A 25,665-nucleotide genomic window follows, 5' to 3' on the forward strand; every position below is an offset into this window, starting at 1 on the left:
AGTACATTATTGTTACCTGGCACATGTTTGATTTTGAAATTGTATCCGTCTGCACCCAAGACCCATTTGGCTATGCAATGGGTAGCATGGTCTGTTCCTTTAGAGGTGAAGACAAATGTGAAGAGTTTGTGATCAGTGCATAACTTGAAGGGCAACCCCCACAGGAAGAATTTAAAATGCGGTAGGGCCCAATAACAGACCAAAGCCTCTCTTTTTATGATGGAATTTACATTCCGAATCTTTCAGAGCCTGGGAAGAGAAGGCTACAATCTTTTCATTTCCATTCACAACTTGAAAAAGAGTGGCCACAATTCCTTTTCCACTGGCATCAGTAGTCAGAACTATTTTATGCATTGAATCAACATTTCCTAAAGACTGTGCTTCCAGGATGGCTTGCTTCATTAAGACAAATGATTTCTGCCAATTTTGATCCTAATTAAAATGAATGCCTTACTTAAGGTAAATTTCGGATTGGTGTAGTGTGGTCTGCAACATGTTTTACAAACATCGCCATGTATCCGACTAAGCCCAGGAAGGACTTCCGTTCCTCCTTGGGCGTGGGTGGTGGTGCTTACTTGACTGCTACCGCTAGATCAGTCCTTAGTTTCACACCATCTTTGGAGATGGCATGACCCAAATATTCCCCGGAACCCACACCTATCCGACAGTTCCCATACCTGATTGTTAAACCTGATTCTTTAAAAGCAGCAACTGATTTCCTCATGGAATTATTGTGTTCTTCCTCTTATTATTCTCCTTCTCGTTGTCCTATTTTCTCTCTTTTTGCTATATCAATAGCCTCTTCCAAATTGGGATTGCTGGCCAATACCTTCTCTCAAGTCCTGGGACTGGAGGTGCATCTGACGAATTGATCCCTAATCAATGAGTCACACAATCTTCCGGAGTGTGGGACAAACCTCTTGAATCTTCAATATAACATTTCATTTTTTCATTTTTCCTTTGTACCTTGCAAAAGAATGGGTGTCTTTCCAGGACTTCATTAACTTTTTGATCAAAATGCTCTTCAGATTTACAGGTCAATTGATAACATGTTTATTTGTGCTTCTACATTTTCATCTAATTTGGGATCCATTAAGCTCTCATACATCAATCTCCTGTAAATTCCTAAATTGTGCAAAAGGATATGTTGCTTCTTAGTGGGAAAATACACCCTTCCACCCAATCACTATCAAGTAGGATTCAAATAATTTCAGTCACTTCTTCCAGGGTAGAACCGGGTAACCTACTTCGTTCATTGAGGGTGGGTTGGATCATGCTTGCTGCTTCCATCATGACAAATAGAGAGCAGGACAGGAAACTGTGTTATTTCATATAACCCCTGTGAAGCACAGTCAGGGCAGAGACTAGTCCTACTTGTGGTCCTCCCTTGTTCTATGGTCTCACAGTTTGTTTTTTCTTGAGGAGAATAAACTCACTAAGTTCACTAGTTGATTGACAACTCGGTCATCCCTTCCAAACACAGTTATAAAAGAGATTTTATTGAATCTTATTGTACATACAGTGTTGAGCATATACAAACAGTCACAGTACATTCATGTTCGTTTTTTAAAGCAGAGTATATCATACAGTGTTATTCTGTATATTATGCTAAAGGTAATGTGCGTTCAAGAGCTTATTACAGGCATCATTTCTGCTATTAGTAAGAAAAACTGCTTGAGCACTATCTTCGAACAGGCCTGATGGACCCACATTTGATGTTATAGCTCTCTGTTACTTTATACCCTTATCAACCAAACAGCCCCTCCTTCCTTGGACCTAACTAACAGGGCAGCCTCTTTACTAATCAGTTGACTATGGGTAGGCCCTTGCCTGTCTCTGTTGTCTAGTGCACACCTTATGAAAGCATCCACTATATGGTATTGGAATGTTGTAAGGGGGTCAGGTACATTAAATAAGCCTTGCCTTTATATTCACCTTTTCATCTTGGTTACTCCTCTCCACTATGTGTATGTCACGGGATGTGGCTAATTTATGGGCATTGGCGTGTGTGTATCATCTGCATGCTTGTGGGGTTCCTTCTTGTCCAGAGCTTTGAAGGATTCCAGTAATACATCCCAGGACATAGCAATAGGTACTTTCCGTAACCCTCGCTTTTCTTCCCTTCGTAATGGTCCGCTTTCAGCCAGACCCTAGTGCTCTAGCTCCTCTCTCCAAGCAGTCAAGATTGGCGGTCTTGCTGATTTCCATCAGCACTTGATGAGACGTTTCGCTAATAAGAGTGCTAGATCTGCAAACCTCGCCTGCACTTTGTACCCCTTAGGGCATGGGTAAAGTCCTAGTAGAAAGCTCCCTGCTGTAGTCCATGTGTGTCCACCCACCACCTCACGTAGCAAGCGTGCTATTTGTGCCCAGTATGAAGTTAATGTGGGGCTAGACCACATCGTATGGATGAAGTCGCCATCTTGTTCCACGCCTCTAGGGCAGTGTGCCGCCACTGCCGGGAACATCACATGCGGTCAGTGTGGCATAGGGTACGCTCTCTGGGTAATCATATTTTGTATAAAGGTAAAACGTGAATGTAGGAGACTACTTTGGGGTAGGCAAGGATTTACGCCCAGTCTATATCTTTGAGGACTTCCCCTGTATCGGCATCCCACTTGACTAGGAGCATGCTTAGGGGTGTGCGCCCTTATGCCCATATATAGCCAGTTTGTCAGGTGTCATCCTGTTCCCATCAAGTTTAGCAAGTGTACTAATTCATGCGCGGGTGGTTCTAGTCCCTCAGGAGCCCACTCACCCCGAACGTTTTTGTGTTACATTGTATTGTAGTAGAAACAGTGCATCAGTGAGACCTTGTTCATGAATGAAATCGGCATGACTCAGTAGAGAACCCTCACTAAATAATTCTCCAACAGTAGTCACTCCCTCTCTTTCCCATTTAGTTAGCTTGGGCCGCATTATTAAGCCTGCAGGGGTAGGGAGTCCCAACATCGGAATATTAGGCGCATAGGGTAATTAAGGTGCTGTATATTTTAATGCCTGTTTCCAGTAATATAGTGCCACTTTTAGCAATGGTGTGATTGGGGCTGAAGTATACGTACTGGAACACAATAGGGTGTGTAGTACACTTTGCGCAATTATCGCAGGTGTGAATGCAATTTCCTGCAAATTGCGCCCTGCTAACCAGTAGGCAAGCCATTGTAAATAACTCGCCAAACAATAGGTCCTGAAATCAGGGGCCCCCAAACCAACCGAGTCTGCTGGCAGTTGGAGCTTTCTTATGCTGACTCAGCACTTCCCGGTACCTCATATTAGTTCCAGTAATATGGAATACAAGAGTTTAGAAATTGTGGGGGGATCACTAATGGGAGAGCAGTAAAATAATAGAGAACCCTTGGTAGTATGACCATTTTTAGGTCTCGCTAGACCTATTGTTACCGAGTTCCTTGTGAAGCGACCTAGATCTGGCCACGAGCGCCGATTACATCTCGTGGACGCGCCCCCTCTGGCCCCGCCCCCCCAGCCGTGCACATCTCTTGCTCCAACTTTGCACAGCCAGTCAGCCTTTCAATCGCGCGCGCGCACACACACACACACACCACACACCACACACCATACGCACACACCATACACACCTCACACACCTCACACACCTCACACACAGGTGCCAAGCCCCACTTACCGCCTCAGCCGCCTCTCCTGACTTCTGCTGCCATCCACTCTGAGGGCGCACACAGCCAGCCACCACACGCGCGCTGCTTGCTTTCACTTTACATCCCCCCACCAGTCATCGGATCTTTTTACACACGCATGCATGCATGCATACATACACACACAGACACACGCGCACACACAGGCACAAACACACACACAGACTCACGCGCACACACAGGCACAAACACACACACAGACACACTCGCTCGCGCGCGCGTGCACATGTTCCCCCCCACTCCCACCCCACTCACCGAGTTCTTTTCCTGTGTCCCTCTCTCCAGCGGCAGGCAGCGGGTCATCCTTAGCAGCAGGCGGGGCTCTCCACGAGCATGGGAGCCCCGCTAGCTGACGCGCAAATCTTCCGGCAATCTTCCGGCTGACGGGCAAAGGAGCGCTTCGGCACAGGAGCGCGGGGTAGGCTCCCGTCGGCTTCCTGTCTTTTTGCGGCCCCGCCCCCGTCCCAACACAGGTTGCCTGGCTTCCTGTACAAGCCGGGCTGCGGCGGTGAGTTTTTATTATACTTGTTTTTAGCGCAATACGACATATAATGTAAGTGATAGCAAAATAAATTATTAACAGTGTCGGGAATGGCACCACCTCAGTAAATGTTTAATTGTGTTGTGATGAGCATGCCTTAGGTTTTTATTGTTCTAAAGTTCAATGTAAGTGTGTGCATACACGCTTATTACTTTCCATGTACAAACAGGCTTGCGCCTTCGGAGATGCTTTCAATGGACTAGTGTCACTGATGGTTCAGCGGCCGAGCCAGCCGCCGTTTCGTCTGCTCATTTGCTGGTTCCAGAGGAGGCTGGCGCGAGAGATATCTAGGTCTCGAGACTAGGTTAGAGGTAATGAAGGACACTGTGCCTGGGCCGTGCTATCAACTGCAGGACATTCGAGCACCAAACAACACCCTGTCCTTCGCCTGTGCTGTCCCTTTCTGGACCTTTCTCAGAATGCAATGTTTATAGAGACTTTCTCGCCAGTCAAATGTGAAGTGCTCTGAAACGGTTGTTTTTTTTGTTACATTTGGCGCTTTCGAATTAATTTGTACCTTGCTGCATTATACTATCGCGGTGTTGTCTCTGTAGAATATTTGCCTCGGTCTGTGTTCCATCGGTAATCCGTTTAACCCCCTTTGTGAACGTTAGGGGTCTGGGAGTTGAGCTGACAGGATTGTCTTGTTTTCAACTTCCCAGCTCTATCGAGATATGTCGTCGGGACAATCAAGGCGCGAGTGGATTTACCTGGGAGGGTGGGGTGGGGTGGGGAGGGTCGCAACACAAAAAGAAACAGGATTGTGGGGTTTGTGTGACCACAAGAGGGGCGAGCACGCAGGAGGGCGCGACTATTCTTGTGCTTGAGTGTCTGCCATTTATTGCAGTATTATACCTCTACTTGTATTGTACTTTGTGCGCTGTTGTAACCTGCACACATGTCACGTTTTCCTCCTGTAATGCACCGTTTGCTACCTCTTGTATTTTGTTTGCTCACAATTGTCATTTTTGCCTCATGTAACTAAACGTTTGCTTTTGTAATTTGTTCACTTGTAATGTTCTCCTCCTGTATCAGTTCTGTTCCTATTGTGAAGCGCTTTGACACTTTCGGGTAAAGTCCACGCTATATAAAAACGCATAAAATCACTCTATACCGGTGTGTGTTGAATTCCGCCTGCTTAGGACCTGCACTTCTCCTTGCTCCGGGAGGGTACCCCTAACCAGGGATTTTGAGCAGGGGCTGGAACAGGGTTGAAAGGAAGTGATTCTAACAATGGGGCTGTCAGAGCAAAGCCTGTCAGCTCTAGTCTCTGACTGCTGAATGCCAGTACGCTCCCCCCCCCTGCTGAGCCACAGGGAATTCATTCAGTTGAGGCTTATTTTCATAATGAAACGGTGGTTCACTTATAAGGACATTGCAGGCCCTGCACCACATTGTGACTAACAGCACAGGGACCAATCACTCTATATTTGTAAGGTAGGGTGTGCTGTCTTCAACGTAAGTCGCCCCAGAACAAAACAAAAAAACTAAGAAAAGCAAATTTGTTGTTAGTTGGCAGAGAGAGCTTTGGCGCCCATGTGCTGAATTTTGTGTGAATGTGTGAGTGCGTGCCCGGCCCTGCCAGTGATGGTCATAGTGTGGTAGCCCAAGCCGGTGACTCCGGATTTACCAATAAAATTTACCTGCACCCACGTCTCTTTTGTGGAGAGTATGCCACATTTTGGCAACGAGGATGGAATCCCATCCTCGTCGCCAGCTACTATGTGGGGGTCGGAGCAACAAGCAGGCATCAATAATCAATCATACAGCATTTGTAAAGCGCAGTAGGAAGCAGAGACCAGGCAATGTGAGCATTGACTCATTACACTACTTCTATGCCTTGACAGTGTGCCTGTCTCCCCTCTGTCCGTACCACCCCCTTGCAATTCCTTTTTACATCCTGAAGTGAAGGTCGCGCTGCCCCTTAAATGCTAATGCCCATCTCTTCTTAGCCTCTTTCTGTAATCATGACCAGGTCTCTCCTCTACTCACATCATTTCATGTATCTCTCTATGGTTGTGACTACGGTAGCACATGCGCACAAGCCAGACTTAGTCAAGTCAATGGCATTTGGTGCACAACATTCATCCTAGGTTGAGTGGTTGCTTTTTTAGGGCTCGCTGGTACTTCTTCCGAAGGATGCGTCCAGCTGGGAGCCTTTTAGTTACCTGACTCGGGGGAATGAGGGACAAAAGAGTGTTACGAGCTTGGATTTGGGTGCGCTAACGCGCACGCCCAGCCCGGCGCCGTGCACGTCCCCTGCCACAGATTCCCTGAACACAGACATACACACATGCACACGCAGGCAGGAAGGCACACACACGCGCGCACCCTCCCCTACTTCCCCCGACTCACCGGAACACCCCCCCTGCCGCACACACACACAGGAGCGCACCTACACGCACGCACGCACACACACATACAGAGACCGCCGCCATACAAGCCCCCCGCCCCCCCGCTCGCTCTCACCGCTCCCGGTTTCCTTCCCGCTCTGGCTCCACAACCGGACTCCAGAACCCAATCAGAGGCCGATCACCCTGCGCAAGATAGCGCCCGGGACAAAGGACGACAGACAAGAACGTTGCGAAGCAGTGCGCGTGCGCAGCTTAAGGTCACGCCATGCCGCCCTCCGGTTGCGTAAGCTCTATCTGACGGACTACGGTTTGCCACGATCGATTCCCCAATGAGTTCGTTTCTCATCTTGTAATGGTCTTCCTACACGGAGCTAGTTCCAAACACTATGCTTATTTTGCAACAATTATTTTAGAATATCTGAAATGCAGCTTTTTTGGCTGCTCTAAAAGGAAAGTTTAGGCGGTACTAGGGAAGATAACTAACAACTCGCTTAGCCCCTACCAGCACAGACACTAAGTACACATATTTTGTCACGGGACATTAAGCGCATGCATTCTACCAGCACCCTGCAACACTGGGGATTTACAGGAATCCAAACACCATCGTAAAGTACTCGAACAACAATGATGTCTGTCATATAAATGTCACAATTTTTTTTTAATATTTCACTTCTGTTCTTGGATTTTCGTGAAAATACAACACATATTGCATTACAAAAACTATAGGTGTCACATTTGTGAAAGCTAAAACTATTGGCATTGTAAATGACAAAGCTATTAATTTACCTATTTTCAAAACCAACACATAAATAAAAAAAATGTCATTTACAATACCAATAGCTCAAACTTTCCTAATGCGAGACCTATTGCATTGCAAATGCTTGTTTAGGAGTCCTGCTACTGACAACGGGAGTGATACGAGGGATCGCAGGGAAGCAATCACTTTCTGTACATTCCCATCTAGGGTGTCTTGCTGTGTTCTGTATATTCACACCCCGAGGTATTTGAAGGTATCTGAGGCAACCTCCTACTCCTCTCCTCCAAAGTGGACTGCACTGGGTGGAGTACTTTCCTGAAAGGGGAAGGCAAGGGATTTATTCAAATGTATGGCTAGGCCAGAAAGTTTGTGGAACTGGGTGAAGATTTGGGCGACAGTATGGAACCCGCATTGCATATCTCTAACGTGTAGTGTAATATTGTCGGCGTTCAGGGATAGGGCATGTCTCGTCTGCCCAATTGGTATACCCCACTCCCCTTCATCGTCATATAGGTATTGCGCTAAAGGTTCTAAGGCAAGCACAAATAGTATGGAATACAATGGCCATCCCTGTCTTGTACCCCTTTGAATCGTGTATGGGCTTGAAATGTGTACCCTGTATGGGCTTGTGCTGTCGGAGAGTTGTATAATAGCTTCACCCACTTCAGAAACTCATCTGGGAGCCCATATTTTTGGAGGGCTGCCAGCATATATTCCCAGCTTAGGATGTCTAAAGCTTGGCGCAAATCTAGTAAGAGGCAACCTGCATTGGAAAGGTGCTGTGGGAAAGCCCACATTTCTTGATATAGTCTATTGATATTGAGGGATGTGCTCTGGCCAGGTACAAACCCACATTGGTCTGTGTTTATCAGTTTCCTGAGAAGAGGGAGAGGGTGGCCTGCTAGGACTTTACTCAGTATCTTGTATTCAGTATTTAAAAGAGATCGGGCCTGTATGCCGTTATGTCAATGCGGTCTCTGCGTAATTTTGGCAGGCAAGTGACACTTGCAGAGATGACATAAAGCAGTTTTCGCTGGTCACCACTAAAGATTTTAACAGTGTTGATATACTGACAGAATAAATGATAGGACAACCTTAAAGGTAACCTGTTTCAATAAATATTGATTTGCCGTAGAGTTATAAAGGTACAGTCCTGTTTTTGTTTCTCTTAATGGCAATCAGAGGCGGGGCCGAGATCAGTCACATGGATGACTGGGTTAACCAGCCTCGCCCCCCAAACACACGCTGTTCCGACGGCTAAATGTCTGGGCAGTTCAACCAGAACAGTAGGATTGGACTGTTCCGGTCATGCTGTCTTAGTGGACCACATCCTGCTGTACAAAGAAACTACCGCCTCCCACTTGCAGGTTGCATCCTCCCTCCCAAGCTGAGCTACCACAGAGCTGACCCTGGAGGCACTCTGATGGCTGTTGAGTGGTCAGACAAGCACCAAAGCACAAATACCTCAAAGTGGCAATCACGTGCCATTGGCTTTTGGGACTCCCAGGGCTGCCGCTGAATCACTGTTACGCCCTCCATCCTCACGGGGATCTTGCTCAATCTGGGCACAAGGACGCTGTCGCAGAGCCTGGCAGGACGGAGTGTTGCTGGGTCGGTATAGCTGTCTTCGACTCAATATTGTAACCGTGACACAGGTGCTGTTGGATCTATCCGCCGCGTTCGACACGGTTTCGCATAGGATCTTGCTCAGGAGATTGGAGGAGGTTGGACTCAGAGATTTGGCCCTCAAGTGGTTGACAAATTTTCTTTCTTCTCGCTCCCAGGTGGTTAACCTGGCTCATATCGTTCGGCTACAGCAGAATTGTCCAACGGAGTTCCACAGGGCTCTTGTTTGAGCCTGACTTTGTTTAATATCTATGTGGCTCCCTTGGCCAATCTGCTGAGGAACCGCGGGTTCATCCCTGTTTCCTATGCCGACGATACCCAACTGCTTTATCCATTCACAAAATTCACCCCTTCGGTGCAGGCCACCTTCTCCCAGGGACTGAGACATATTTCTCAGTGGATGAGGAATAACTTTCTACAGTGCAATGTGGGGAAGACGGAAATAATGCTTTTCGGGGAAGCTCAATTACTGTGGACCCCCGACTGGTGGCCTTTAGACCTAGGCACTCCCCCTGCCCCAAAAACCTGTGTGAAAAACGTAGGTGTTCGTATTGAACAGACCCTCACCATGAAAGAGCATGCTGCTCAGGGAGCCGCATCACATGTTTTCATGTATTGGGTCTATTACGTCACATTCTTCTCTTGCTCCCTGACTCATCCAGGAAGACGCTAACCCAGGCGCTTATATTAAGCCATCTGGATTATTGCAATAGTCTCCTGCTGTCAGCTAATGAGATTGCCTTGGACCGTCTTCCGATTGTCCAGAATACGTCAGCCCGTCTGATCTTGAATGCACCACCTAGGTTGGCCTCTCGACCATTGCTGTGTCAGCTCCACTGGCTCCTGATACGGAAACGTGTGCAGTTCAAGGTCTACTGCACCATCCACAAGGCCATTTTCAACTTTGGCCCCAGTTACCTGGCAGATAAATGTATTTTTTTACACCCCGCGGCGGTCTCTCTGCTCAGAATCTAAACATTTTCTCATGGTGCCTAGAATTAAACGAGCCAGACAAGGTGGGAAGGCCCTATATGACCTGGGACCCTGTTACTGGAATAAGCTTCCGGTACAACTAAGGCAATGTATGGATCATCTTCTTTTCAGGAAACAGTTTAAGACCTTTCTGTTTACCTCTGTTTCCTAGCAGCTAGGTTTTTCTCCTTCTAGCGTCCTGTCTAGAGTGCAGAGATTCCCCTCCGGGGGTTGATTCCAGCGCTTTATAAATTAATAAATAAATAAATAAATAAATTAATAAATACATATGACTAAAGCCAATGTCAGCATATATCACGTTCATTGGAGGATGTTAAGAGGATCAGAGCCCGTGGAGCCGCACGTAACGCTGCTCCTCAACTCCTGTAATCAGTATGCGGCTCCTCCTGTTAATTCACTGGTTGGAATCACACTGTCCGCCTAAGAAGGAGGAGACCACTTACAGCCTCAGGTCTGTCAATGCACCTTCATTTCTTCAAAGTGGCTCAACACTCAGTATATGGTAGGGGAGGAGTTGTCTATGGCCGCCCCTGCCCCACACAGCCTGAAAATCCCATCCTCGTCGCCAGTGTCGAGATGAACTGACACTCACAGCTGAACGATGCTTTGAGAGAGGGACGGGTGGAGCAGTCTGAAAATGATGGTGGCTGAGATGGTTCCTGGAAGACTTCTTCTTAATAAAGGTGCTAGAATGAAACATCTGCATGTATGGAGATCTCATTCACCAAGGGAAACTAGAATTTCTACATGTCCTTTGACTCAAAGAAGTCCTCAGAACATGACAACTCCCATGCCACCTCAGAACTCTCCAGTCTCATGGGGATCAACAGTCAAAAACACTAACAGAATGTTCCAGTGCTTAGGGGAGGCAGGGGGAAGCTGGGTGAGGGGAAAAGAAGTTCGGCAGGGCCATGAATGCAGTAAAGATAGATAATATATAAATGATTAACAATACAACATATCATTGTGCTTAGATAATACAGATTTCAGCACACCACTCAGTGGTACTGCCTGGCCTTGGAATGTTCTGTTTGTATGGTGTCAACATTCTACTGTACCATAAAGGCAGTCGGCTCAGGATGCATGCCGACAAGCTTTATATCGGCTTCTTAGACTCCTGAACATGTCATCTGTGTCTATTCTTTTAGGTCTGGCCTAAAACCAAGTTTATTTGTCTCATGTTTAAAAACACATATATATAGAGGGCTTTAAATCATATCCATTAATCCATTGAGCTGCTTAGATATCTCTCAATTTATGCTTTCTGCTCCATAGCACAAGACAGTGAGTGAAGAAACCTGAGCCATTGTATGTTTTCACTTGAAGGGGCCCCATAGAATAGAAAGATGAAGAAACCTGTATTTCCTGGTGTCATTACCTACTCCCATGACAATAAAGACATTTATTAAAAGCTACAATATTGATTTATTATTAAGCTGCTTTGGCATATTCATTTTATTAGAAAACCAATCATTAAAGCAGCAAAGGTGTATATCCAAATGTATATGTTGAAGTAACATCCCATCAGGTTTATAAAGGACATTTCAAGCAGTTGCATCGGATTTAAAAGAGACACTTAGTAAAGCTTTGAAGTACAGAAGCTTTTGAAGACTTCAAGCAGTTCGATTGCGTAGGAAAGTGCCCTTTTTGTATGGTCGCCCCCCCCCACCAATGCTGATAATTACGACTCTGCAAGTGCACTGGAACCTGCTATCCAGGCCCCAGTAGCAGGCCCCACTCCCTAAAAAAGATTAAAATAAATTGGTAACCCCAATTGGCAAGGACTTTCACCCCCTTATAAGTCCCTGGGAAGGGGTACCATTGATACCCAGGGCATGATAGTTAAAGGGGTTACCAGGGTCTGAAGCACTGTTTGTGCCACCCTGAGTGTCCCAAGTGAACAGATGACAGCAGTCCTGCCATTGCAGACTGCAGTAACAGAGCAAACTACTCCAACTCGACTTTGCCATGAGTGGCAAGGTCAAAGCACTATTTTTAATAAATGGCATTCACTCCTAAGGAAGACCTCTTAAGCCCAGGAGGCAGGCTGCATTCTATCAAAGGTATGAACATATAATTGCAAGCATATTTGTCCCTATAGTAGCCTCTTTCCGTTAAGCACCACTTTAAGTGTTCTGGGGGAACATAGGGTTACATGGCCTGGCACCCAGGTACCCCAAAAGCTGCCAACTCCATTATGGTTTGACTGAAAAGTGTCATTTTTAGCATCAAACAACTTGTCTCATTAATTCCAACTTTTTCCTATAGTCAAATTTAATGTGACATGCACCCAGGTGGCTACCTTTAAGGTTGCCTACATGGTGTCCCCTGCCTTTCCTGTGCCATTGCAGTCATCCTGCAGCTGCTACCAACAAAACTGGGATCTGACCCCCCTGCTAGGATGTGTGAATGCTCTTGGTAGCCTTGCCTGGCCTGGAAAGGAGATAACACCTCCCTCCCTGATAGGATGCCTAGTGAAGTGGCACATCAGGGAAGTGAGCTTGAAAACATTCACCATCTCTGATATGCAATCAGGCAGCCTCACAAAAAGGAGGAAACAGTCCTTCACCTACCCACAGGCACATTTGCACCCAGGCAGGTAGGAAAATTAGATAGTTAGGAGATGTACACCCCCAAAAGGCTAGCCACACCCCTGGGGGTCTGTACAGCCAAGAAATGTTTCTCCAATTTTTACAAGTGGCAGAATAGAGGGTTCTGAGTACAAAAGGTGAGACACACCCCTAGCTGTGGTCACCTCAGGAGCAGATTAGCTTCTTGGAATAGTCACTCATTGGCTACTTGCACCCACACTCCTAACCCCCCTAAATCCAGGATTTAAAGGGCACATCTAGCACTAGAAACGTAGATCTTGCCTTGCGCCTTGAGACCCTTGCGGGTGAGTAGTGCGCTATACAAGTATCAATTTACAATTGACAGATCTTAAACATGTTGCAAGAGACCAGAGGTTGCAACTTTAGGACCAGCACAAAGCAAAGGCGCGAAACTTTGCACCTGTGGCAATCATCCTACCACAGTACAACTGCCTCTTGTCCAGTGCCAGAGACTGGCATCAAAGCAATGAAGAACCTCTATAAGCACCAAAGGTAAATAAAGAACCCCCTTGGACTAGAGATGCTACTCCCCTGCAGCCCGCAGGTAAAAGCATGCTCCCGAACTAAAGAATTAGTGGCCATCACACCTGCCACAGGATAGCCCAAAAGAAAGTGGTCCAGTGCAGTGTGGGAAATGTAGTTGTGACCTGCAGAATGTTCCAGGCAGCTACTATTTTCCCTTGGACTCCAGCACATCAATGTAACCCAAGACTGAGTTTGCTGCAGCTAAGGCCTGTTGGTGGTGCATCCAGCTACCACTATCTTTGTTCAACATAGTGCCTCGAGAGAACTCCACAGCATTTTCACCTGGTCATCTCAGTGGCCCCATTGTTGAGTTTTTGCATCTGATTCCTCACCATCACCATCTAAGTGGCAAAACCAGCATCACCGCAGCTCCACTTCAGCATCAAAGCCAGCCAAGATAACTCTGCACCTGGGCCGCTCAATTAAACCTAATGTCGTAGCTTGGTCCTGGGGCCAGCATCACCTTAACCCCCAGTGGTTTCCACTGGGCTCGAGCTGCTAGTGACCAACTGTCACTTGTTGTTTTCTCCATTGACGCAACATTAACGTTTTGCTGTAGTGAATTACACAGATTTATTTTTCCTTCTGAAATCCATAACTCCAGTTATACTTATCTGATTGTGTTTGTTTTGGTGTCGACATTTATATAAAATTCTGCTCTATTTTTAAAAAATTGGTGTTGGGTTTCTTTTGAGTCATGTCTCTTACTTATCATCCTTTTTGGTACATGGAAATGTTCAACACATGTTGCTCTAGTAAAGCCTGACTGCTCTGTGCCACACTAACAGGACTGAGCTGGAGATTCATTAGTGTGAATCTAAAGGACCTATCTTTGGTGTATTGTGAGAGGATTGCATATCGATACCTAACAAGCCTCACTACATAATACTCCACTTTCCTAAAGACTGAACTCAATAGAGACATTTATTGATTAAAACTGTCAAATGGTATTTTATTTATTTATTTATTTTTAGAGTTTTCTATAGCGCGAACTTGAACCGATTAGGTTATCAGAGCGCTTTACATAACACCAGTTCCGTTACATGTTATCACAGCAGTTTACATAGAATCAGTTACGTTGCACATTTCAGGATCTTGAACCGATTAGGTTATCAAAGCGCTTTACATAAGAGAGCATTCGATGTCCAGTGCCCTCCTCCGCCGTGTAGCGGGGGACCACTTCCAGCCCTCCGAAGTCGTCGAGCTGTCGGGACTAGGCTCCTGGAATTTCAGCTGCCCCTTTACAACTAATTTGTTTGAAGTCATGACGGATACACATGGATATACTCTAAAAGTCACATCTACTGTATATACTAGTGATTACAGTTATCTCTATATACATAGGGAGGGTATAAGACTGGTTTTAAAGTCACATCACCAAGGGAGGGACAGAGAAGGGCAGGAAAGTGAGACAAACCAGAGAGGGAAGCAGATAGTCACAAGTAGGCATCAGGAGAGACAATAGAGAGGTCACTAGGACAGAGAGGGGGAGGTGAGAGATCGCTAAAAAGGCGGAGTAGAAAGGTAGAAGAAGACGTGAGTCATAGAGAGAAAATGGCGGGGAACACAGAGGTCCAAGTCTGAAAGTCCAGGAAGAGTGCTGCAAGTCCGGGGGGAGAAAGGCAGTCCAAAGCAACGGTTGGGTGATTACCCTCGTGTGTTAATTATGTCCTTGCTGCAGAGAGAGAAAATCCCTTTAGGTTTGTCCCTGGAAGCGCGTGGTCCGCTGCTCACCTCTGTCCCGATGGTGCTGTACACCCCCAGATATCCAGGATCGGCTCCGTCGGCCGTTTTCAACAATGGATGCCATATTGGAGTCAGGCGATTGTTGCCGATCGGGGGCTACACACAACACACGGCAGCTGGTGATCCAGGAGATCCGGCATGTTGCAGGACCACAGGGCAAAACGGAAGTGGCAGAGGCCCCCAAAGCGGCAGCCGGACGGGAGGCATGCCCGACAGCCTGAGAGAGGGCCGCAGGATAGGCAGGAGGCTGGGGAGAAGTAGGGGCTGTCTCCCAGAATATTGCTTTGCCTGTTTGCAGAGGCTCTATGCTAACTTCCACCGAGTATGGTTTTCGCCGTACATACAGAACCCTGTTGGATGGCGTGGGCAGCCCGCTGGATGCGCGTTGGTTGCTATGCCAATATTGGTTCACCTCCTATGGCAGCCCACGGTCGCATATTGCTACCACGCACAGGGGGATACGACCGATGTTACTGTCGTCCCGACCTTCCCCGCGCTTTGTCCAACATCGCCACATTGACACTGCTCGATCACGTCCCTAATGGCTGCTAACCCTCAGTTCGCTCCACAGCAGCACCGCAATGTCTCTTGTGTCTCTAGCATGCGTGCCTGAGTAAGCCGCCGCCGTACTCCGTGGTTCCTTGTGGGCAAACACACAGTCGATAGTCGCAGGCGCCCCAGAGAAAGGTTTGACCCGGGTGCTGGGCTTGCCGGCAGTTGCAGATCATCGTTGTCGCTAGTTTAGTGCAAGAGAGCCACACATTTAATGTCCGTACATTGCCATGGAGCTCTTTACTTTTGTGCGTTTCACGCTGGCCGCCATCTTGCGCTTCGTGGAACGCATATCGCAATTTACTCACGGTCCGTTGTCTGTTAGGTCTGCACACGATTTTCCGCGCCACATTATTGGCGGACACCTCTTGTATCCTCCCTGATGACCAGAGGGCGTAGATATTGCCCATGGGGTGCTCGTTTGGGCCGTTACTTCATAACGCGGTCACCGCCATTTTGGGAGGTCGTCCGAGGTCCGCTCCGTCCACCTCCGTTTTTTGCTTATTCAGGCAGTTCCAGACCTCGGAAACACCCGCCGGGAGGTCCCGACATGTTCCGACGACCTATGTAGCAAAGTCCGTCCGTTTTAGGGTCATTGGCAGCCCGCTTTCAGTCACAGCAGTCTCCCGTCCGGCGGAGCTGTCTCAGGAGCCACCAACGGGCTTTAAGCCCCGCCCCTTTACAGGGGCCACGTTTAAAAAGCCTTTTGGGGTGGGCCTTCTAAACTGGCAGGCATTCTAAGAACAGCTGATTGGTCAACAATTTCTACTTTCTGCTACAATCCAATTAGCAGCGCTTCTCTTTCTGCTGTTAGGTCTTTGACCTCTTAAAATTGTCTAAAGGAATCCGAATGCACACAACTCCAAAAGTTCTACGGAAAGGCAACCCAGAACGTACCACTACATTTACAAAAACAACTCTAAGGTATAGAAGATAAATATAACAAAAACCTAGATAAAAATATGAGAAACAGAAAATAACAAGACACAATAAAAACAAATATCTAACATTTGTAGAAATACTACCCAATTTAACTGTCAGATGATAAAATAATTTTACATCAGCAATATCAAATGATTTTACATCAACGATAGCTAACTTGGAACATGACAATGCTGCTTGCTCCTACATGGCCCGATGCATACCTCCTCATTTTCCCAATCTCTTTCGACGACAATCCAAAATTGGTATTTTTAGTACACTCACCACAATGTTCCATGTTGGCCTCTCCATCATCCCTTTGGTGATTCTTCAATTTAATCACCCTGGCCATGTTCAACCATTTTTTGTTGTTCACTCTAACAGCAAATCCACAAGTTTTGTCCACAATCATGGGTTCTGAAAACTTCATACACCCTTTATTAGTGTGAACAGGAACTTCGACTCCTACCATATCTGCAACCTACACTTGCTGATGAACTGCCGTTTTTCTCATATCAAAATATTCTCTTTGCTCTTCTTGTGCTCCACCAACATCAATCCGACAAACGCATCTTGACATCCAACCTGAAATATTTTTGTTGAAGATTTTCTGCCTCTCAACAACTCTAACGGTGAAACTTTGGTTGATGAATGGGGAGTGGTATGGTAGAACTAAAGCATGAAACGCACAGCATGTGGTACCACACACTTGCTTGCAATAGCCCACTGTCCACAATTGTTCAAAACCCTATTCATGCCTTCAACATGACAGTTCATCTGTGAATGATATAATGAACTCCTGCAATGGTCAACCCTTCCTTGTTGCAGGAAACCTCTGAAGTTTTGCTCCCACAAATTGTACTCCATTATCCGAAACAACCGAAGATGGAATCCCCGCTCATAAAAAGTTGTCCTTTAAGAAATCAATAACATTCCTTGAAGTAGGTTCTTCAAAAAAATTAACCTCAGGCTACTTGGAATAGTAGCTATAACAACCATTGTGAATCTGAATGAAACAGGCAAAGAACTGAAAGGGCTAACCAAATCGAAATTCTCTTTTTCCCCCAAGTCTGCTGGGGTAATCACTGTGTTGCATGGGCAGAACTCCTACGTTGAACCCCTTTTCAGCACTGTGACAAACCACACACTTCTCAACCAATACATCAACTCCTTACTCCATGTGGACCACCAGAACACCTCTCTCAATCTGCGTTTAGTTAATGTCTTTACCAAATCTTCCTCATGTGTACCACACATTAGTCTAGTTCTCAAACCCTCAAGAGGTAATAATATTTCTCCATAAGTTAGAATGCCATCTTCCACAGAGAGTTCCTAAGATGCGTTCACATACATTTTAAACTGGTATGTAACATAGTTCTCCTTTGACCAGCCTTCCTCAACACAATCTGTCCAACAACCTCATCTCTAGTTAACTCTCTTCTCCACTCCATTTCACAAATAGCATACATACTCTCCACATCATGGGCACTATAAAGTAATCATCCTGATCTTTGTCCTCCATAGAATCAACATTAGTCTCAACAAAGGGACATCTTTGTTACCAGGCAGATATACCACTTAAAAATCGTATTGTAAGAGCTTAGTGGACAACCTGGCAATTCTTGGTGTGTGCTCTTTAATCTTCTCACCAGAAAGTATAGAAACCAACAGACTATGGTCCATTTGTAGAACAAAATGGTTACCCCAGATGTAAGTATGGAATATCCTGATCACCTGCCAACAGGCTAACAGTTCTTTTTCACTGACCAAACAATTGGTTTCTGCCCCTCTCAAGACGCTAGAGCCATAGCCGAACATGTTTTCTTCACCCGCATTGTTTTGAGTGAGCATTGCCCCCAAACCAAACCCGCTGGCATGAACAGTGATGGTGCATTTTCTTTTAGGATCAAAAGGTCTGAGAATCTTCGAGCCAACAGAGTGAGACTTAATCCATTCAAACACGTCCTAACAGCTCATGTCCCATTGAAATGGTACTTTTTTTTTATATGTTGGGGAGTGGCTTAATATGGAAGGCATAGTCTGGTACAAATCTGGAGTAGAATTCACAAAGCCTAAAGAAAGATTTCAAACCACCCTTTTCGATAGGTGCAACAGCATCCACAATTGTATTTGAGCTTTGAAAAGCACTATTCTGAGCAGATTGCTGAAATCCACTGATGCTTGGGGCCCCTATTACCTTGATAAAGAAACTACAGAGAGTTCAAACTTTGGCGGCAAAGCTGGCCTTAAATAGACATCACAAGTCCTCTGCCTCTTCAACTTTGAGGGATCGCCACTGGTTGCCAATTTAGCAGAGAGTACAGTTCAAGTCACTGTGCCTGGTCTTTAGGGCAACACATGGATTGGGACCAAGGCCATTGCAGAGCAAGTTCACATGGTATACTCCATCTAGAAATCTTCGCTCTGCTTCATAAAATCTGGTGTGTATCCCTAAAGTTAGAAGAACCAGGATGGGAGGCTGAGCCTTCAGATCTGCAGCCTCGCGGCTGTGGAATGAATTGCCGATCGACCTTAGACAGACTGAGAATCTGCTACTTTTCAGGAAAAAACTGAAAACCTGGTTGTTCCCCAGGGACTAGGACAGCAATAGAGCATACTCTTCTCTTCCAGTAATGATAAGGCATAGATGTGTGCAGTGCTGGTAATTGCAGCGCCAGGATACCCGAAGGGTGACAGTGCGCTATACAAGTACTTCCTACAATACAATACAATACTTTGACTAAACCTGGTCTAGGTTGAACTCCATGTTCAGACACTTCATGACCCAAATATTCTACCTTTTCTTTTAGGAACAGACTGTTTCACTTGTAAGAACAACCGCTTTGTCCTGCATAATCCCCTAGACTTGCATAAAGGTTCTGTCTAAGGGTGGGCGTAGTTGGCGGAGTACCACTACATGCAATTTTGTGTAATTTAACAAAAACTCAGTGAACTAGGCTCCGCAACTCCCGTCTCATCCCAATTAACAAAATTGAAACCTCACATATCCTTAATAAAATAAGAAATGACTCTATCTACACATGCAAAAATGCAAATAGTCATCTCGCAAAAGTGAAAATGAAAATACAGCAAGCAGTGAGAGAGGTGATGATTTTGATGTCCTCCCTAACCTAGGGAGAGAACCAAGCAGATGCCTTGAACACAAAGAGCACATCATGCTGAATTATTCGGTGGTGGTCCCATCCTCCGAGGACCACCCTAAGCACAGTTATGAGAAAAAATACAATCCCAACCAAAGGCCCTGCAGAGCATTATGGGATGAGATTCTAGAGGGCGGTGAATAATCTAGTATCCAATATCAAAACATTCCTCAAGGGGCAGGCTCTCCGGGCTCAGCTGAGAGCTAATTCTATAATATTCACAGCACTCTAGAATCTCGCCCCATAATGCTTTGCTGGGCCTTTGGTTGGCATTTTATTTTTGCCCATAACTTTGCTTGGGTTGGTCCTAGGAGGATGGGACCACCACTGAATCGTTCAGCATGATATGCTCTTTGTGTTCAAGGCATCTGCTTGCCTTCCCCCTAGGTTAGGGGGGACCCCACAATCATCCCGAGACAGCTCAGAAGGACGTCAGGAGTACCGACCGGAAGAGCGGTGCTCCATTTACCTGCGCTGTGGCCAGGTGAGGTGGAGTTTTTCTCTTCTGCCATTTAGCCAGGAGAATGATGACATACACAATACCCAGGTGATAAAAGATCTGTTTTATTTCTTCACTAGCACTTTGAGCAGTAGCGATATTGGTCCTGATGAACCAGCAGAATACCTTTTGTAATCCACGTAGTCTGCAGAAACATGTCGACCGCAAAAATTAAGTAGTAGTTATTTGTTAAGACTACATTTTGTCGCTTTTTTTATTGACTTGGGAGTAAAGAGGTGTTTCATTAAAGGGTTTTTACCCTCTTCACTATCCAATTTTAGTCACTTTAGCACTTTTTCACCCACTTTACATTTTTTGTGCACTGCTCTACAGTTGTCACTTTACACCCAGGTACACCATAGTTCACACTGGGCCTTACTGGTTAGATAGGTTGTTTACATCTTTCTTATCCCCAGTGGGTATAAACAATCTTTACCTTCTTGGTGTGAAGGCTCCCAGATGATAAACAGGGCGGTATCGATCGACAACTGATGGGTAATTTTTCACATAGAAGAAGTACCCATGTGTTGAGTGTATATATCACTTAGTCACGGTATAGGTCTATCACTCATTTCTGTTGTCTAGCCTATGCTTTCAGACACTTAGTCAGTTTATGTTTTTTGTGTGACCCACTGCTACATTTTGTTGATTTAACTGTATACGATTGGGGTTGTAGCATTGCAAGGTCCTAAAATATCCCCTCAGGCCCTCCTTCCATTTTTTCGTAGTAATACCCATTACTTTTCTACATTTAAAATCAGTCGCTGCTTCACACTTTTGGAGTTGTAGCAGGCTCCTTCAGAGTTCAGTAGGTAGTATAAAGTCTAGAGAACACGCCCCAGGCCAAACAATACACCTAGAAAGGCTACCAAATTCAATGTAGCAAACCGAAAAGCACACAGTGATTTGATCAAAGTGACCATGCACCAAGGTTTACTGAGTGGGGCACACCTGAAAATGCAAGAGGATTGGTTAATGGTGCGAATCAGAGTACGCAGTCAAATATTTTGTGTAAATGTGGGCACATGTTCAAAATTTCCGTGTGTTGGTGTAAGTGGCTGCAAAGGTGAGCATACCCAAACACTTGGGGATGGTACACATATGACCATGCAGACAGAACATTCAAGCGATGCTGCATATGAGCTCACAGTCAAGATTTCGGAGTGAGAGTATGCATTCTAAATTAGAGAGTGGCGGTGTAAGTTTAACATTAATGAAGGACTACTGAATTATGGATTTTAAACATGCAGTCAGGATTAAATCCTGGTGCACGTTTGAGCATGCACAAAGATGTAATGCGTGATAGGGTCAATCTGAAGATGCATAATGAAGTAATGAAGGCAGTGATTAGCATATTGTGGCCAGTCTGGTAACTAGCATAATGGTAGTAGTTGTTGGCATATGAAGGACCCTGTTGTAAAGCTTACAATGGCTTAATACAGGAAATTGTTGACATTTTTATAACACCCTTTCCAGTGAGGTTTAGGATTCCCCCTTCAAAGCACTAATTCCAAGGATCCAAGAGGTGGTAATGACCTGAAAATATTTTAATGTTTTTTTAATCACCTCAGAAATGATGAACCTAAATACAAGATTTTTTCCACTAGACTTCCCTGATCATAAAAATTTTCTTTTTTGTAGGGACCGTCGATGGAAATACCAGCACTGTGCCATAAGAGCTTGAGCATAAAGGATGCGGCAGGAGAGCGCCTCTGTGATTGGAGCTTCACCTCTGTGCACAGACACTACATTTGTGTTTATGGATCAATTAACATTTTCTGATATCATCACTTTGTATCTTTCATTAATGTATGTCTACAACATTAGATTTACTCTTCATTAATAAATCATCTACCAGACGCTTCTTTGTGGTTAGGCTTCTTTGTGAAGGATGTGCGGTCATTACACCTTGATCTTTGTCCTTAATCATTACACTTTTGATTATACCAAGTCCCGAACAGTGTGGGCTTCAGCTGGTTATAGAAAGCGAGAGGATTTGGTTGACCTCTGCGGCGGGCGGAAGGGTAGAAAGCTCACTCAAGTCATGGAGGATGGGTAAGAGAAGACATGACCAGTGGTGGTGGGTGAACCAAAGAAGTCTCCTGCCGGACACCTGGCTCTGTTCAAAGCCTTCTTAGTACCGAGAGCCAAAAACAAGCCGAACCTTCATGTGTCTTCTGTCCAGCCCTCTGCCTCCACCAGGGAGAGGCTGTGCTGCACACCACTCTCTTTGAAGACCCACTGAGTTCTATGCAAGTCCTCAGAGGGACGTTAGGTTCATGATTTTGTAAACAGTTCCTTATGATTAGGGCTCCCAGTTTTATGGTATTTATATTGTTGACATTTCCATCTGTAGTTATCCATATTTATTTTTAGCTAATTTTACCTGTGTTTATCCATATTTATTTTAGGTATTGTGAAAGAAGTTAGCTGAAATGTGTATATTTCTGCATTTATTTAACTAGTTAATGTGCACAAGTGCCTGAACACTTGACAGGTTTCAATGATGTATACACACTCAGATGATACAATATGCACTTTTTAAAGAAAATATGTAAAAGGTTGTGCAAATCTACTGCGGTTTAAGGCTCTCTACAAAAATCCCTATATTTTTTAATCCCTTGCCGGTCTCTGAATCCGCACAGCTAATGGTCATAACTAACAGCTTTAGAATCACTCAAAAATAACGCAATTTCCGCTTTTATCCACATTTAAAAATAAATACAGACATGGAAATAAATGGTTTTCTGTCTGTATTGATCTGTAAAAATCAGTAAAAACGGAATATAAGGAATCTAACTTATGATACACCAACTGTACTGCTGCCTGCTCCCCCTTTCCCAAGGGGATCATTAAAAATGCTAAAACCCAGCGGTGTGTGGTCTCCTTGTAAGCAGCTGAACAGGTCACTGGTGTCTCTGTGAAGACCTACAGTCTGTGGACTCGCTCAGACATTTTGGTGTAGTTGGAGCGCAGTGTCTTCATAAAGAGCCTGAAGCCGCTCGCGTAGGACCAAACATACAAATATCTGGCCGCAAATGGTGTTCAACATTTTTGGAACCAGAAAATATTTTAAAGAACTGACTTATGTACTAACAGGCCAGTTCTTAAGAATCTGAATCATAGTGGGTCGCAATCTGGTCTACTTTGTGAATATTAAGAAGGTAGGTCACAAACTGCTGCTCACTATGGTTGGAGGGCAGCACAGGGATGGTGGCCTGTTGAGGTCAGCACACCCCCCTAGTCTGTCATTGGCTTTCAAGAAAGTATTATTTCGATATTTTTTAAAATGGAACCCGTTTTCCATAAAGGAAACAGGACTGATTTTATTTAATACATACATATTTTTTTTTACTTGTTTAAGAGTTGGTAGCAGCTTCAGAGACTTTTTATTTTTTTACATTCACAAAGGAGGAGGATGCCTTCCCTTTTGCGTATGCATTACCAACTCCTTTAAGGTGTTGGTAAAATATCAATATTTTGCGACCAAATTTCATTCACAAAACGTTGATACATTAGATACCAATTTGATATTTGTAAGAGACATCTACAAAACTCCCCTTCCAAATACTAAACCGGTGTCAATTTGGAATCCCATTTTAGTAGGAAAAAACTTTTAAGACTCCTAAAATGGCATTTGTAATTGTAACTGAAATTGCATTTAAATAGCACTTAAATACCCCAGACAAAGCATTGAAGCTCTCTATGGTGAGAAACACTCTACTCCAGAACCCAAGGCTAATGTTAATTATTGTGATTAGACATGTGTGCTCAACAAAAATAGCATTCATTTACTCCAGCTACTTTGTGACAGATTTTATTAATACCACTTAGGTGTGATCATTAGTGAGGGCTAGGAGGTATCCGGTGAAGGGTTCGGGGGATAGATTGGCTAGCAGAGAATATACAGTGTTAGGTTACAGGGATAGGGTTTTAAAAGAGGAGAGGTTATGATATATGAAAGAAGTAGTCAGCAAATTGCATAAATACAGTAAGTGATTAAGGCAGAGAGAAAAGAGGCTGAGAAGATGCTATACTTAAAAATGGAAAGCATGCACATTATGGAAGGTAAGAGGAGGGTCACTCTGAAGAAAGAAAGGAGAAAAATCAAGAGGAAGGAAGTCAAGCTCAATTTTCATGCATGGTTTGAGGAATATGAGAATGAGTAATAACAGAGATTGCCAAATGCTAGTGCAGGTATGTTGGAGGTTAGTTGTAGCATAACTGCACATGTGAAAAAAACTTGGGGCATCATTTATGAAAAGTGTTGCATCGCTGAGGTAAAACAGCGATGCAACACTTCTCAGCGTACCCTCCTTGCGTCACCATGGATGCGCCGTATTTACTGTGCAGTGCTCCATGTCGCAAGGATTGACAGATACGTCAAGAATACCTATGTATCTGTCGGCGCAAAAATGACACATTGCTGGAGTGTCTGAAAGCAGACGTAGCTCCAGCAATGTGTCCTTTCACATGGGGCAAGCCCCATGTGAAATGGCCTGCGTCATTCTTATGCCTGCTGTGATCCAGGTGTAAGGATTTAACGCAGTGTCGTCCTAGAAGTGTTGCAGTGAAATCTCATAGATTTTACTGCACCACTTCTACGAGCCTTTTTTGTGTGGGAATGCTCACCCTGCATAAATTATACCGGACGCAGGTATAATGTAGCGCAGGCCTTTAAAAAATCATGCATCTGCTTAGATGAGTCACTTTGTAAATATTACAAAAAAAATCCTCAGACAACTGAGTAACACTGATCACTATTGTACCTTACCTTGCAACCCTACCAAAGAAATACAAAAATTGATTCTACAAGTTACCAATGACGCCCTTGAATCTGGCTATTTATCGGAAAAAGAACATGAGTATCTGAACACAAAGTCACCCAGAATACCGGTGATCTACTGCCAGCCTAAAATACATAAAAACCCTGAAACACCTCCAGGTCGCCCTATTGTCTCTGGGTGTAGCTTTATACTGGAGCCCCTCGGACAATATATCGATTTTATTATTAAAGAATTTGTTCCACAAACGCAGTGCTTTGTAAGGGACAGTATGTCCATGATTAACTTGATTGAAGAACATCCCTTTGATCCCACATCCAGCACTATGTGTACGCTGGATGTGGAATTATTGTATACGAATATCCCACAGATAGAGTCACTACGTACTATTGAGGGAGTTTTAAATAGACGCCCACACAATGTCCCCACACTATTTATCCTACAACTTATAGAAATCTGCCTGACTAAGAACTTTTTCTTATTCGAGAATCAGTTTTACGGCCAGGTAGGCGGGACATCCATGGGAGCTATTTTTGCTCCGAACTTAGCAATTCTATAGATGGACAACCTATAAATGTGTAACATTCTGAATTCATCCAATCCTTTCCACAGTGGCATTGCCCTTTGGAAACGATATATTGATGATATTTTTATGCTTTGGACAGACTCAGATGAATCCCTCACACAAATGCTTCATTGGCTCAATAACAGTAGTGGAGGCCTTCTGTTCCCTTCCTTGACCTTGAAATCAAACATCAAGACGGTCGGCTTACCACTAGTCTTCACCGAAAACCTACAGAGCGCAATACCCTGCTCAGCTACAGTAGCCACCACCCCAGGGCCTTGAGAGACTCACTTCCCTATTCACAATTTCTTCGTATTCGACGAAATTGCTACTTCAAGGAAGACTATTTTGCTGAGGC

The 25,665-nt window shown here is 44.9% G+C and overlaps 1 protein-coding gene across 2 annotated transcripts in view; it reads left to right on the forward strand.

Moving 5' to 3' along the window:
- The window catches only part of LOC147734764 (hemagglutinin/amebocyte aggregation factor-like), a 34,092-nt gene extending 12,272 nt beyond the window's left edge, over positions 1-21,820 (forward strand). For both annotated transcript variants that reach the window (XM_086953630.1, XM_086953631.1), the window contains exon 5: positions 21,600-21,820. In XM_086953630.1, the coding sequence (XP_086809756.1) occupies positions 21,600-21,642 (43 nt within the window). In that variant the 3' untranslated portion in view covers positions 21,643-21,820. The remainder of the gene's footprint in view (positions 1-21,599) is intronic.
- Positions 21,821-25,665: the final 3,845 nt, after the last annotated feature.

Source organism: Lissotriton vulgaris, chromosome 1_2 (assembly GCF_964263255.1).
Source record: "Lissotriton vulgaris chromosome 1_2, aLisVul1.2, whole genome shotgun sequence".
In the NCBI taxonomy this organism is placed as follows: domain Eukaryota; kingdom Metazoa; phylum Chordata; class Amphibia; order Caudata; family Salamandridae; genus Lissotriton; species Lissotriton vulgaris.